Source organism: Coregonus lavaretus, assembly GCF_964263955.1.
Source record: "Coregonus lavaretus genome assembly, chromosome: 2".
Classification (NCBI taxonomy): domain Eukaryota; kingdom Metazoa; phylum Chordata; class Actinopteri; order Salmoniformes; family Salmonidae; genus Coregonus; species Coregonus lavaretus.
In genome coordinates, this window is record NC_139989.1 from 42175983 (window position 1) to 42190728 (window position 14746).

General features: G+C 43.2%; 1 protein-coding gene across 1 annotated transcript in view; it reads left to right on the forward strand.

Moving 5' to 3' along the window:
• The window catches only part of LOC311145910 (myoferlin-like), an 82602-nt gene extending 70537 nt beyond the window's left edge, over nt 1-12065 (forward strand). The window contains exons 43-54 of the mRNA XM_084182291.1: nt 376-467; nt 712-882; nt 2878-3026; nt 3342-3481; nt 3914-4002; nt 5341-5436; nt 6284-6425; nt 8271-8370; nt 8667-8860; nt 9793-9902; nt 10170-10317; nt 10713-12065. Coding sequence (XP_084038417.1) covers nt 376-467; nt 712-882; nt 2878-3026; nt 3342-3481; nt 3914-4002; nt 5341-5436; nt 6284-6425; nt 8271-8370; nt 8667-8860; nt 9793-9902; nt 10170-10317; nt 10713-10751 — 1470 coding nt within the window. The 3' untranslated portion in view covers nt 10752-12065. The remainder of the gene's footprint in view (nt 1-375; nt 468-711; nt 883-2877; nt 3027-3341; nt 3482-3913; nt 4003-5340; nt 5437-6283; nt 6426-8270; nt 8371-8666; nt 8861-9792; nt 9903-10169; nt 10318-10712) is intronic.
• The last annotated feature ends 2681 nt before the right edge of the window (nt 12066-14746 follow it).

Genomic DNA, 14746 nt, shown 5'->3' on the forward strand with positions numbered 1-14746 from the left:
ATCAGATAGCCACAGGTGACACCAATAGGCAGATAATTAGTCCCGACTGTGAGTGAGGAGGTACCTATGGTTGTCGGAGGATGACACCTAGTGGGTCGCTCCGGAACTGCGACACACTCCTGTAACATGAGTGGACGCCAAACACAGTCTAAGAGACTCTACACACTGAGAACACTGAGAACACGATGCTGGATCAGGCGTATGTCAAAAGCTGAATTAATTTCAACTTTCAGCTGAGCGTTTCTGCAGCGCATATACATTTGTTTGCCCCTCCCCTTCACCAACCAACTGTTCTCATTAAAAATACATGACTTATATAGCCTTTTCCCACACTAATACCATATTTCAACATTTGTGTTTGTTTTTGCTTTTTAGTGTGACCCTTACATCAAGATCTCTTTGGGGAAGAAAACAAAAGATGACAGAGATGACTACAAACCAAACACCCTCAATCCAGAGTTTGGCAGGTAAAATACAGTAGTAGTTTTAACTAAAACCTTCACTTATAGAAAACTGTCAAAATGCCACTGAGACTGTTGAATGAATTAATGGATGGATGGATGGATGAATTAATTAATTAATTCATGCATGAATGGATGGATGAATGAGTTTTATTTTGAAATGTATAAAGTTGTTTCAGCCAAGTGAAATTAACAATGCACACAGAAGTGTCTCTCACCAAGTTAACCTCATCTCTTCCTCTTGTGTCAGGATGTTTGAGCTGTCCTGTTTCCTCCCTCAAGACAAAGACCTGAAGATAGCCGTGTACGACTATGACTTGCTCAGCCGAGATGAGAAAGTGGGAGAGACGGTCATTGACCTGGAGAACAGACTCCTCTCTCGCTTCGGTTCCTACTGCGGCCTGCCGCAGTCCTACTGCATGTGAGTGTGTATGTGCATGTGTGCGTGTGTCTGTCTGTCTGCGTCTGTCTGTCATTTACATTTACATTTTAGTCATTTAGCAGACGCTCTTATCCAGAGCGACTTACAGGAGCAATTAGGGTTAAGTGCCTTGCTCAAGGGCACATTTACGTCATTTAGCAGACGCTCTTATCCAGAGCGACTACAAATTGGTGCATTCACCCTATAGCCAGTGGGATAACCACTTTACAATTATACTTTTTTATTTTTATTTTTGGGGGGGGGGGGGTAGAAGGATTACTTTATCCTATCCCAGGTGTTCCTTAAAGAGGTGGGGTTTCAAATGTCTCCGGAAGGTGGTGAGTGACTCCGCTGTCCTGGCGTCGTGAGGGAGCTTGTTCCACCATTGGGGTGCCAGAGCAGCGAACAGCTTTGACTGGGCTGAGCGGGAACTATGCTTCCGCAGAGGAAGGGGAGCCAGCAGGCCAGAGGTGGATGAACGCAATGCCCTCGCCTGGGTGTAGGGACTGATCAGAGCCTGAAGGTACGGAGGTGCCGTTCCCCTCACTGCTCCATAGGCAAGCACCATGGTCTTGTAACGGATGCGAGCTTCAACTGGAAGCCAGTGGAGTGTGCGGAGGAGGGGGGTGACGTGAGAGAACTTGGGAAGGTTGAACACCAGACGGGCTGCGGCATTCTGGATGAGTTGTAGGGGTTTAATGGCACAGGCAGGGAGCCCAGCCAACAGCGAGTTGCAGTAATCCAGACGGGAGATGACAAGTGCCTGGATTAGGACCTGTGCCGCTTCCTGTGTAAGGCAGGGTCGTACTCTCCGAATGTTGTAGAGCATGAACCTGCAGGATCGGGTCACCGCCTTGATGTTAGCGGAGAACGTCAGGGTGTTGTCCAGGGTCACGCCAAGGCTCTTCGCACTCTGGGAGGAGGACACAACGGAGTTGTCAACCGTGATGGCGAGATCATGGAACGGGCAGTCCTTCCCCGGGAGGAAGAGCAGCTCCGTCTTGCCAGGGTTCAGCTTGAGGTGGTGATCCGTCATCCATACTGATATGTCGGCCAGACATGCAGAGATGCGATTCGCCACCTGGTTATCAGAAGGGGGAAAGGAGAAGATTAATTGTGTATCGTCAGCGTAGCAATGATAGGAGAGGCCATGTGAGGATATGACAGAGCCAAGTGACTTGGTGTATAGGGAGAAAAGGAGAGGGCCTAGAACTGAGCCCTGGGGGACACCAGTGGTGAGAGCACGTGGTGCGGAGACAGCTTCTCGCCACGCCACTTGGTAGGAGCGACCGGTCAGGTAGGACGCAATCCAGGAGTGAGCCGCGCCGGAGATGCCCAACTCGGAGAGGGTGGAGAGGAGGATCTGATGGTTCACTGTATCAAAGGCAGCAGACAGGTCTAGAAGGACAAGAGCAGAGGAGAGAGAGTTAGCTTTAGCAGTGCGGAGAGCCTCCGTGACACAGAGAAGAGCAGTCTCAGTTGAATGACCAGTCCTGAAACCTGACTGGTTTGGATCAAGAAGGTCATTCTGAGAGAGATAGCAAGAGAGTTGGCTAAAGACGGCACGCTCAATAGTTTTGGAAAGAAAAGAAAGAAGGGATACTGGTCTGTAGTTGTTGACATCAGTGGGATCGAGTGTTGGTTTTTTGAGAAGGGGTGCAACTCTCGCTCTCTTGAAGACGGAAGGGACATGGCCAGCGGTCAAGGATGAGTTGATCAGCGAGGTGAGGTAGGGGAGAAGGTCACCGGAGATGGTCTGGAGAAGAGAGGAGGGGATGGGGTCAAGCGGGCAGGTTGTTGGGCGGCTGTCAGTTCTACAGGTCTCTCTGTCCAACTTTCCCACTGTGTCTCTGATCCTTTTCATTTATAATTCATGCCTTTAAATTGCCTGTAGTTGCCCAGTTCAGCTCAACTTTTATTCTGGCCTAATCCAGCCCCCACTAGAGAATGCTATTGTATCATATGATATCATAATTATATAACATTACAAAACAGCTCAGGGACCAACCAGTGGAGGGATCAGCTGAAGCCCTCCCAGATCCTGGAGAACCTGGCCAGACTGAGAGGGATCCCTCCACCCCACAACACCGCTGACGGCAGCACGCTCTCCTTCGGGGGGAGAGACTACAGTCTGCTGGACTTTGGTAAAGTAAACCACTCAGTAGCAAACCACACGTTGTTAGCTAGGCAAGGGTTGTGTTAATAGACCTCCTTGTAAACCATCCATTTCAATGGGAGATTTGCCCAAGAAGTTAGTATTCAACCCTTTGAGGTACATTCAGTTCTATTAGAGGAGTTCCACAGATAAAACAGAATGCATTTTTGAAAAATTCTGAGTGACAAATTCTTATATTTGGCATTTGGCATTTTACTTCAACCACAACATAGTGAATGTATTAGTCATCTGAACATCAACCCAAACTTCTGTCTCCTGACTGAGTTGTGTGTCCTGTCGCTAGAGGCCAACAGAGTCATCCACCAGCACCTGGGTCCAGCCAGGGAGAGGATGGCCCTGCATGTCCTCAGGAAACAGGGTCTGGTACCAGAGCATGTGGAGACCAGGACTCTCTACAGTTCTTACCAACCTACACTGTCACAGGTTAGTACCTTATTAGCTTGTTTTATAAATAGTTTATAAATAATGTATTAATGCTTATTCATGAACGTTATTATAAAGTGTCTCCTAACTGCCCTTATGAAACGTCCAAACATTGTACTGCATTATCAGGCCACATTATCCAAGAAAAAAAAGAAGGAAAAAAAACACGAGGTGTTTGTTTGTTGTGTGACAACATGACGTCTAGAGCAGTGCTTCTCAAACCTCTCCTCTGGGACCCCCAGACGTTTCACAATTTTGTTGTAGCTCTGAACTAGCACACCTGATTCAAGAAATAAGGGCTTGATGTTGATGTTTAGTTGACAAGTTGAATCACCTTTGCTAGCTCTGGGGGGTCCCCAAGGAGAGGTTTGAGAAAGGCTGGTCTAGAGAATACTTACCAACTGTATTGGCTCTCACTCTCCCCATCTGTAGGGAAGGATTCAGATGTGGGTGGACATCTTCCCGAAGAGCCTGGGTTTACCGGGACCTCCCTGCCACATTACTCCACGCCAAGCCAAGAAGTGAGGGCCTTCATACATTACAAATTAATACTACATTAGTTTTTAAAGATCCTGCACAGTCAAGTCATGTTTTTCATCATATTTGATCAAATTTGGATGAAACCAGATCAAAGTAGGATGACCAAAGTACGAGAAATGACTGTTGCTGGTACATTGATAAAGTTTTATCATAAACTTACTGGCTTCCTCCTCTGTGTTAAAAATGTGAACTTAGGAGGCGGGGTTAATGGAGGCTTTATGTGACATTACATAAAGCCTAATTTTAATACACCAATGGTAACGTCTTATTCTCTTACCTAATTTAAATAAGTACCACCTTGTAACCATCATCATGGAGGGGAGAGGTTTACATAGCTAGCTATTCTATTGGTGCCAAAATTTTACTGCAGGGTGTCAGCAAATATAATTACTGTTTTCCCCTATTCATCTATGGCAAAGATACTTATAGGTTTCCTCTTTCATTTGTGTCTGGCGTTAGATAGTTAATGGCTAGCTAGGTCTTCAGCCAGCATGGGGAAAAGGGGGGAAGGGTCGTTCAAAACTCCTGCGCAGTTGTCATGTCAACACATCTGTCAGTGCTGCTGCAAACTGCAACAGAAGAGACATGCCAAATGGGAGATAATTATTAATCATTGATAGTCATAGTTTATGAGCATGGTCTCGCAGTCAATATTTATATTTTATGAGGTGTACCCAGACCTCACCTTGTCCAGTTTCAACTGAAATTGTCCAAGATGAACTAGCTAGCTAGCTTGATAAAATAGTGCTGACAATTCCATCTTCGTTAGCTAACTAAATTATACAGCCATCATTATGTATATATTGATGCTGTTACAATAACCAAACAATTGGAAAAACAAATAATTTGTGAAACCATGATGTATGACAGGATTGGATGTTGCATGCAATTTCAATGTTGTTTGAGTTGCTTTGTGTATCAGCAAATTTGCTTGAGATGATCTCACTGCAACATTGCTCACTGTGTCCAAGTTTCTTGACATAGGTGTTTCAAAGAACTGTCAGTCAAGGTGAACTCCCCATCCACTCAGCCTATTAGCTCCCCGCCCACTCAGCCTGTCTTTTCACCTGATAGTTAGACATGAGAGAGAACATACATTTCGGTCACTCATAAGGCTATTTTACATGGGAATCAGGATAACTGTGCGTGAATTGTGTCAATCTCATAGACAGTCTGTCCTTGCATTCTCAGCTCTGCCTATTACTTTGCGTAGTTACATCCCCACCCCATACCTTTACATGTACCAAACAAAGTGACAGTGTCAGGCTGTTTATTGAAATGGCAGATTGAGCCTTTAAGTGTATGATGTTTTTCAACAGGTACTTCCTGCGGGCTATCGTCTGGAACACCACTGATGTCATACTGGATGAGACCAGCATCACCGGAGAGGAGATGAGTGACATTTATGTCAAAGGGTACGGCTACTCAATGGTACAGTATTGAGTGATTGGCTACTCATATGGATCATACTGTATTGCTGATCAAGCAAGGGTAGTGAACCCTACATTTTAAGTGTGCACAAAATAAGTGAAAACCCTGTGACCAGCTGTCCATCTACTTTAGATCCAGGTGCTGGTTCTAGCAGGAAAACCTAGGTGTCCAAAACAAATATAAAAAAATACACACAAGTAAAGACACGACCAACCTTCACTTCACATTCTTATGTTGAAATGTTTTCATTGCAGAGTGCATGAGAGTGTACCCCATTGCCTACTCGATTGGTGGCATACACAACAGTAAACAGGGAATTGATAGAGAAACAATCATGTATTGTTGATGGAGTAAATAGGCCCTAGAGCAGGGGTGTCAAACTCATTTTGGCCCGGAGGCCGCATTCGGTCTTCAACGAAGTCTAAAGGGACGCACTGAACATTTGTTATATTTCCTCGGCGTCAAAATTGGCAAAAAAGTGTCCTCTATCCATAGTTTTGGGAATTTCTGATGCTCCCTACTATAGCTTTCATTTCGGTGATTATTAGCGAGCTGGACACAGTCAAGAAACTGTATGAATGTAGGTCCATTATCATTTCTACACAGTTTCAATTTTCAAGTATATTGAGTTTCTTTCCCCCCACACATTTTTTTTAGTCCAAAAACAAATAAATATATATATATTTTTTTACTCAAACACCCCTGCCTTAGTGTTTAAGTCCAGCTGAAACTGGACTATGCTTTGAGGCACTTAATCGACCTGTATCTCAGCCCAGACCTATCACTAGCTATCTAAAGTGAGAAACAGTGTGACGGTTTGTTTATTTGCAGATGGATGCCTGGTATGGAGGAGGACAAGCAGAAGACAGACGTCCACTACAGATCCCTGGATGGTGACGGCAGCTTCAACTGGCGATTTGTCTTTGGCTTTGACTACCTGCCCGCAGAGCAACTGTGCCTCGTTTCCAGGAAAGTGCGTTTGAAGAGATGTATTTAATTATTTATTGCTTTTATTTGACTATAATATAATGCTATACGCCATTTAGCAGACACTTTTATCCAAAGCGACTTAGTCATGCGTGTTGTGCATACATTTTATGTATGGGTGGTACCAGGAATCGAACCCACTATCCTGGTGTTGCAAGCACCATGCCCTACCAACTGAGCTAACACATTCGCTTTTACAATTGTGACCTGAAGTGAAGCATTATGACAAATTAAGTCAAAGTTTGACAATAAATAATAGTTGCAGAAACATATACAGTGGGGGAAAAAAGTATTTAGTCAGCCACCAATTGTGCAAGTTCTCCCACTTAAAAAGATGAGAGAGGCCTGTAATTTTCATCATAGGTACACGGCAACTATGACAGACAAAATGAGAAAAGAAAATCCAGAAAATCACATTGTAGGATTTTTAATGAATTTATTTGCAAATTATGGTAGAAAATAAGTATTTGGTCAATAACAAAAGTTTCGCAATAATTTGTTATATACCCTTTGTTGGCAATGACACAGGTCAAACGTTTTCTGTAAGTCTTCACAAGGTTTTCACACACTGTTGCTGGTATTTTGGCCCATTCCTCCATGCAGATCTCCTCTAGAGCAGTGATGTTTTGGGGCTGTCGCTGGGCAACACGGACTTTCAACTCCCTCCAAAGATTTTCTATGGGGTTGAGATCTGGAGACTGGCTAGGCCACTCCAGGACCTTGAAATGCTTCTTACGAAGCCACTCCTTCGTTGCCCGGGCGGTGTGTTTGGGATCATTGTCATGCTGAAAGACCCAGCCACGTTTAATCTTCAATGCCCTTGCTGATGGAAGGAGGTTTTCACTCAAAATCTCACGATACATGGCCCCATTCATTCTTTCCTTTACACGGATCAGTCGTCCTGGTCCCTTTGCAGAAAAACAGCCCCAAAGCATGATGTTTCCACCCCCATGCTTCACAGTAGGTATGGTGTTCTTTGGATGCAACTCAGCATTCTTTGTCCTCCAAACACGACGAGTTGAGTTTTTACCAAAAAGTTATATTTTGGTTTCATCTGACCATATGACATTCTCCCAATCCTCTTCTGGATCATCCAAATGCACTCTAGCAAACTTCAGACGGGCCTAGACATGTACTGGCTTAAGCAGGGGGACACGTCTGGCACTGCAGGATTTGAGTCCCTGGCGGCGTAGTGTGTTACTGATGGTAGGCTTTGTTACTTTGGTCCCAGCTCTCTGCAGGTCATTCACTAGGTCCCCCTGTGTGGTTCTGGGATTTTTGCTCACCGTTCTTGTGATCATTTTGACCCCACGGGGTGAGATCTTGCGTGGAGCCCCAGATCGAGGGAGATTATCAGTGGTCTTGTATGTCTTCCATTTCCTAATAATTGCTCCCACAGTTGATTTCTTCAAACCAAGCTGCTTACCTATTGCAGATTCAGTCTTCCCATAACTGATAACAAGTTCAAACAGGTGCCATTCATACAGGTAACGAGTGGAGGACAGAGGAGCCTCTTAAAGAAGAAGTTACAGGTCTGTGAGAGCCAGAAATCTTGCTTGTTTGTAGGTGACCAAATACTTATTTTCCACCATAATTTGCAAATAAATTCGTTAAAAATCCTACAATGTGATTTTCTGGATTTTTTTTTCTCAATTTGTCTGTCATAGTTGACGTGTACCTATGATGAAAATTACAGGCCTCTCTCATCTTTTTAAGTGGGAGAACTTGCACAATAGGTGGCTGACTAAATACTTTTTCCCCCACTGTATGTTGGGCAGATGTTGAGTTCCAGACTAACATCCAAAAGTGTTTTGTTTTTGTTTGTTGTCAGGAGCATTTTTGGAATCTGGACCAAACCGAGTTTCGGACCCCCCCAAAGTTGATCGTCCAGATTTGGGACAATGACAAATTCTCACTGGATGACTACCTGGGTAAGATATATTTATTTCCTCTGATCTAAAGTAACTGATACAAAGTGTTCCTCTTTTTAACATCACCAGATGTCCCCAAACATCTGACAGACAGACTGACTGACTGACTCATTGAATGAATTAATGTTTATTGTCCATCAAGACAATAACAAGAAACATCCATCAGCATCTGAAAACCAGTCTTATTTAAACCCAGGTCTGCAATACATAACAGATAACGGTGAGTAGGAAATGTGAGAAGGAAACGTTGATATAAAGGGATTGCTAATCCAGTTTGTGTTGCATTTGGGACACAGGCACAGTTGAGCTGGACCTGCTCCATCTGATCCCCCCTGCCAAGACCCCTGAGAAATGCAGTCTGAAAATGTTGCCAGGGGTTACAGGCTTCACCCCTTCCAAACAACCACAGCCCAACTCTCTGTTCTCCCAGAAGTCTGTGCGGGGCTGGTGGCCCTGTATGATAGAGCAGGACGGGAAGCACATCCTGGGTGTAAGTCCTGTTGTGAAATTGAAAGAACAAATTGCAAATTCTAAGTTAATTTCCCAATTTTGCCTTGAGTAGAGAAAATGTTGCTGATTTAAATACATTTTTCTGCAATTCTACACATTCTGCCATGGGGCGTAGAGAATATTTTGCAGTTGAAAGCTAATTTACTGCAATTCTACACATATTTCCATGACTTATGCCACGTTCATACAATATCTGGATGAGAGCGACTAACAAAAGTAATTTAGCAGACGCTCTTATCCAGAGCGTCTTACAGGAGCTCAGCTCAAGGACATGTCAGATTTTTCGCCTAGTCAGCTCGGGGATTTGAAACAGCGAACTTTCGGTTACTGGCCCAACTCTCTTAACCGCTAGGCTACCTTTGTGCCTCCAAAATGATTGGAGGAACACTGCTGATGCACTACCAAATTTCAAAATTGCACCTTGTGTTTTCTACTATTTTAACTCTCAACAGTAAGTTGAGACTCTGACACCGACCTAGCGTCCATTTATGTTGATTATCGGTAGGGCCGGCCCTGCGGACAACACACACACACGAACAGAACACACGCACACACACCAACCTTTCCCATTGGAAAGTTACTATAACTGTGGTATGTGGTTGTCGTACCTAGCTACCTTAAGATGAATGAAAGCCGCTCTGGATAAGCCTAAAATGTAAATGTAAAATAAGCTAATACAGATTTCCTCAAAGGAAATTTGTATAGTGGATCATGTGTCATTGTGAATGAATTGATAACCAGAAATGCCTGCGCATAGGCGACAGTATTTAGTCACTTTGATCCTTTGCACAGTATTGATAAACAGAATGACGTGAAAGTCACAAGCTTTAGGGCTAAATGTGTTTATAGATCACAGAGACGATGGATGAGAAAGTCTGTGGCGTGTTCATGACTGTCTCTGTGTTCCCATAGGGGAAGGTGGAGATGACCCTGGAAATAGTGGAAGAGAGGGAGGTAGAAGAGAGGCCTGCTGGGAAGGGCCGGGACGAACCCAACATGAACCCCAAACTAGACTTTCCTAAGTAAGACCACATCCACAAGTTACCTTTCAACCACCTATGACAATAACATTGTAGCTTGTCCATTGTAAGTAGAATGTTTTAACATACTAACTACATAGTGCTATAACATTCAGTGACGAAATGCACCAAATAAGAGTCTACATTTCAAACTGGGCTTGCCTCGGCCTACGCATGGTTACCCTCCCCCCTTTTAGAACACAATGTAACATCAAGTCAAATGGATGAGCTCCCAGAAAAATGTGTTTTGTTGTTTCTCTCCCCATACAGTCGCCCCGACACTTCCTTCTTCTGGTTCACCAGTCCATGCAAGACCATGAAGTTCATCATATGGCGCAGATTCAAATGGATCTTCATTGGTTTGATAGTCCTCCTGCTTGTGCTCTTGTTCCTTGGGATCCTGCTGTACTCCCTACCAGTAAGATATATGTCCTTGTAATCTATAATACTAATATATCTATGCCACTTAGAAGACACTTTCATCCATAGCAACTACAGTGAGTGCATAGTGCATACATTTGTTGTGTTTGTATGTGATCATTAAATCCAACCTTACCAATTCAACAAAACTGGGTATCTTCATGCATATAGTGTAGACAGGCAACTGGCATCATTCCTTTGATAGGCTGAATTGCAACATAATATGGTAAAATTAAGCATACCTCTGCATTTATTTGATCTGATAATAGAGTGCAATATTGCAATAATTCTACTCCACTAATGCATCTTACATATGAATATAGCAGATGATTTAACCTTACTTTAAATCAAAGATGTGTTTTACTAATTAAATGTTTTCTCTTGCCTCTCCAGAACTACATCTCAATGAAAATTGTGAAGCCTTTCTCTTAGGAATTACTCATCGGAGCAGCTGAGTACTATGCTTGTCTTCGTCCAAGGGATAAGGCGACAGAAGTCTTGACACTCAGGCCCTCACAAACTCTATGCAATGTATTCCTATCAGCTTTGTCTTCAGAGTGGCATGCATTATTTATATTTTTACACTTTATCAAGGCTGCATTGTAAGTTTTTATAATGCTGCTTAATGTTTTTTTTGCACTCACTTGCATTAAATACTGTAGCTACACAGCCCTTTTAACTGTACAGTACTTGTACTGTCCTTACCTGTCTGTCTTTCCCTGCAATACCAAAAGGGAAAGGAGATACCTAGTTAGTTGCACAACTGAAGGCATTCAACCAAAATGTGTCTTCCACATTTAATCAAATGCTATTTTGTATGCATGCTTTACTAAACCTAATATAGAGATTTTGTCATCACTGAGAGAACGAACTACTAACAACAAACACTGTTGTTGTGGCTTCAAACAATGTCCCAACATTCTAATAGGCCACTTCCTTTGACACCTTACAGAGAGGGTCCCAACGCATTTCCAACAAAGGACATGAGATAATTTCTTGGTTGCAACAAAAATCACATTTAATTTACTAACAGAATGTCCAGGTATGTCACACATAATAAAGCAAGCATGGTTTCCACATAAGCATAGACAGTTTTACTCACATTGTAATGAATTATAGGTCATATTTCATAGAAATCTGGAAACACTGGACAGTTACTTTAAAGTAGTCAATTTATTCTTATTCTACTTCTATGAGTTGGTAAACAGACTTAAAGTGTGCATACTGCCACCTGGAGTGTGTTTTCTGAACAGGTATAAAGCCAAGGTTGGTGATTTACTGCCACCTGCAGTTCTGGAATGTTTCCTCAGGAGTATAATTAATTGGCTGGTCCCTCCTGATTACCTGGATGAAATCATGTGATCCTTCCTTAATTTAACCCATAGGAAGTCCCAAACAGCTGACTACTTTCAAATGGTGAAAGCCCTCAATGGCAATGTTCATGGTGAAACAGGTTATATCCATCCAGAGTCCTCTTTCTACATCTATGGGTTCCACTGACATATATCTTAGCTTTAACCCATAATTGGCCACAAGGTTGTCATAATAGCAAATAAAAAGATTTCCATATAAACAGTTTCCATACTTTTCTATGTGACTAATAACTTTAACATATACAAAATGGCACTAACAACTGTTGTGTTTAATATTTCATTTATATCAACAGGCTTTTCAATGTTTTAATAAAGAACAATGATTATGTACAACATTGGCGGTTGGGGATTTACTGTAAATGTTTCTCTCCTGAAGGCAGCGTTTTAGATCACTTACTGACACGTGGCTGGTGTAGCGTTAGTTCCGCAGCCCTGCGGCACACTTGGCTAAAAGTGTCTAAATAGGTTTGAATCTGGCCTACTGCCCTTTGTCACAACCATAGATTGTGTTACTATACTGTGTCAGTACTCAATCAATCAATAGATTATTACACCAATTAATTGATTGGCTGAATAATCTATTGGCTCACTTTCAGCAAACTCAAGTCAGGCATAGCACATTAAGTTCTATAACTTGTATTGGTGATTCTACAGAAGTGGTTCAAATTGCTGTCCCCAATCAAAAATACTATTAGAAAAACCCAGATAAGTCTTTAAACTTTGATTTATTTACTTTGAAATCTATTTATATCATGATATATTCTAATTCATTCCAAGACCATTACAAACATCGTTAAATTAATATAGTACAAAGTCATTGTTTAAATACCCATTCCTATTGAGAGGTGGCTGTCCCCACACCCTGACTCCTAAAATTCATGTTTGAAAATAAAACAATTAATTATTTTTGTAACACTTTTATCACATCTTGAGTTAGTTAGTATTATTACATTGAAGGATACTGATCTAATTAGTACACTCTTAGAAAAAAGGGTTCCAAAGAGGTACTTTGCGGAAGGACAGGGTTGTACCAAGAACCATTTATATCTGAAGAAGCCTTATTGGAAGACAAGGGTTCTTTATAAGGCAAAAGGTTCTACCTAGACCCGTGGTTACCGTGGTTACCCCATTGTCTCACAGCAAAAACTCCACCTTTTTGCTACCGACCAGAACATTGAGCTAGCCAAGACTAACAACACAAATAAATAATAAATAAAATAAACGAGTTAAATGTCTTACCTGTGATTAAATGTTTTCCACACACATAGCTACGTGTAGCCTACGTGGACACCGAGTTCCCACAATTTCCCGCTCTTCCACACCGAATAGCCTGACGCCACAGGGCTCTTCTCGCATGATCTATTTCCCTACGTGGGAGCATTGTGAACCGTAGGTCGGGATTTTTGACATAGTTACATGTACAACAACACAGCATCTTTTCGCCATGTTTTGTTATTTCTATATTACAAAAAATCGATGATGAAGTTAGGCTCTTTTACAATGGGGGTCAATGGGAAAGAATGTTTGTTTCCCCCAATTTGTGGGTGTGGTCGAGGGGAATTCCTTATGGCGTGAATATCGACCATCGAGTATTTGGGAATATTTGAATATGTACAGTACCAGTCAAAGGTTTGGACACACCTATACATTCAAGGGTTTTTCTTTATTTTTACTATTTTCTAAACTCAGCAAAAAAAGAAACATCCTCTCACTGTCAACTGCGTTTATTTTCAGCAAACTTAACATGTGTAAATATTTGTATGAACATAACAAGATTCAACAACTGAGACATAAACTGAACAAGTTCCACAGACATGTGACTAACAGAAATGGAATAATGTGTCCCTGAACAAAGGGGGGGGGGGGTAAAAATCAAAAGTAACAGTCAGTATCTGGTGTGGCCACCAGCTGCATTAAGTACTGCAGTGCATCTCCTCCTCATGGACTGCACCAGATGTGCCAGTTCTTGCTGTGAGATGTTACCCCACTCTTCCACCAAGGCACCTGCAAGTTCCCTGACATTTCTGGGGGGAATGGCCCTAGCCCTCACCCTCCGATCCAACAGGTCCCAGACGTGCTCAATGGGATTGAGATCCGGCCTCTTTGCTGGCCATGGCAGAACACTGACATTCCTGTCTTGCAGGAAATCATGCACAGAACGAGCAGTATGGCTGGTGGCATTGTCATGCTGGAGGGTCATATCAGGATGAGCCTGCAGGAAGGGTACCACATGAGGGAGGAGGATGTCTTCCCTGTAATGCACAGCGTTGAGATTGCCTGTAATGACAACAAGCTCAGTCCGATGATGCTGTGACACATCGCCCCAGACCATGACGGACCCTCCACCACCAAATTGATCCTGCTCCAGAGTACAGGCCTTGGTGTAACGCTCATTCCTTCGACGATAAACACGAATCCGACCATTACATTTACATCATTTAGCAGACGCTCTTATCCAGAGCCACTTACAAATTGGTGCATTCAACTTATGATAGCCAGTGGGACAACCACCTTTGTCTTTTCTATTTTTTTTATTTTTATGGGGGGGTGGGGGAGGGAGGGGTAGAAGGATTACTTTTATACTATTCCAGGTATTCCTTAAAGAGGTAGGGTTTCAAGTGTCTCCGGAAGGTGGTCAGTGACTCCGTTGTCCTGGCGTTGTGGGGGAGCTTGTTCCACCATTGGGGTAGCAGAGCAGCGAATAGCTTTGACTGGGCTGAGCGGGAACTGTGCTTCCGTAGAGATAGGGGGGCTAGCAGGCCAGAGGTGGATGAACGTAGTGCCCTCGTTTGGGTGTAGGGTCTGATCAGAGCCTGAAGGTAAGGAGGTGCCGTTCCCCTCACAGCTCCGTAGGCAAGCACCATGGTCTTGTAGTAGATGCGAGCCTCAACTGGAAGCCAGTGGAGTGTGCGGAGGAGCGGGGTGACATGAGAGAACTTGGGAAGGTTGAACACCAGACGGGCTGCAGCGTTCTGGATAAGTTGTAGGGGTTTAATGGCACAGGCAGGGAGCCCAGCCAACAGCGAGTTGCAGTAATCCAGACGGGAGATGACA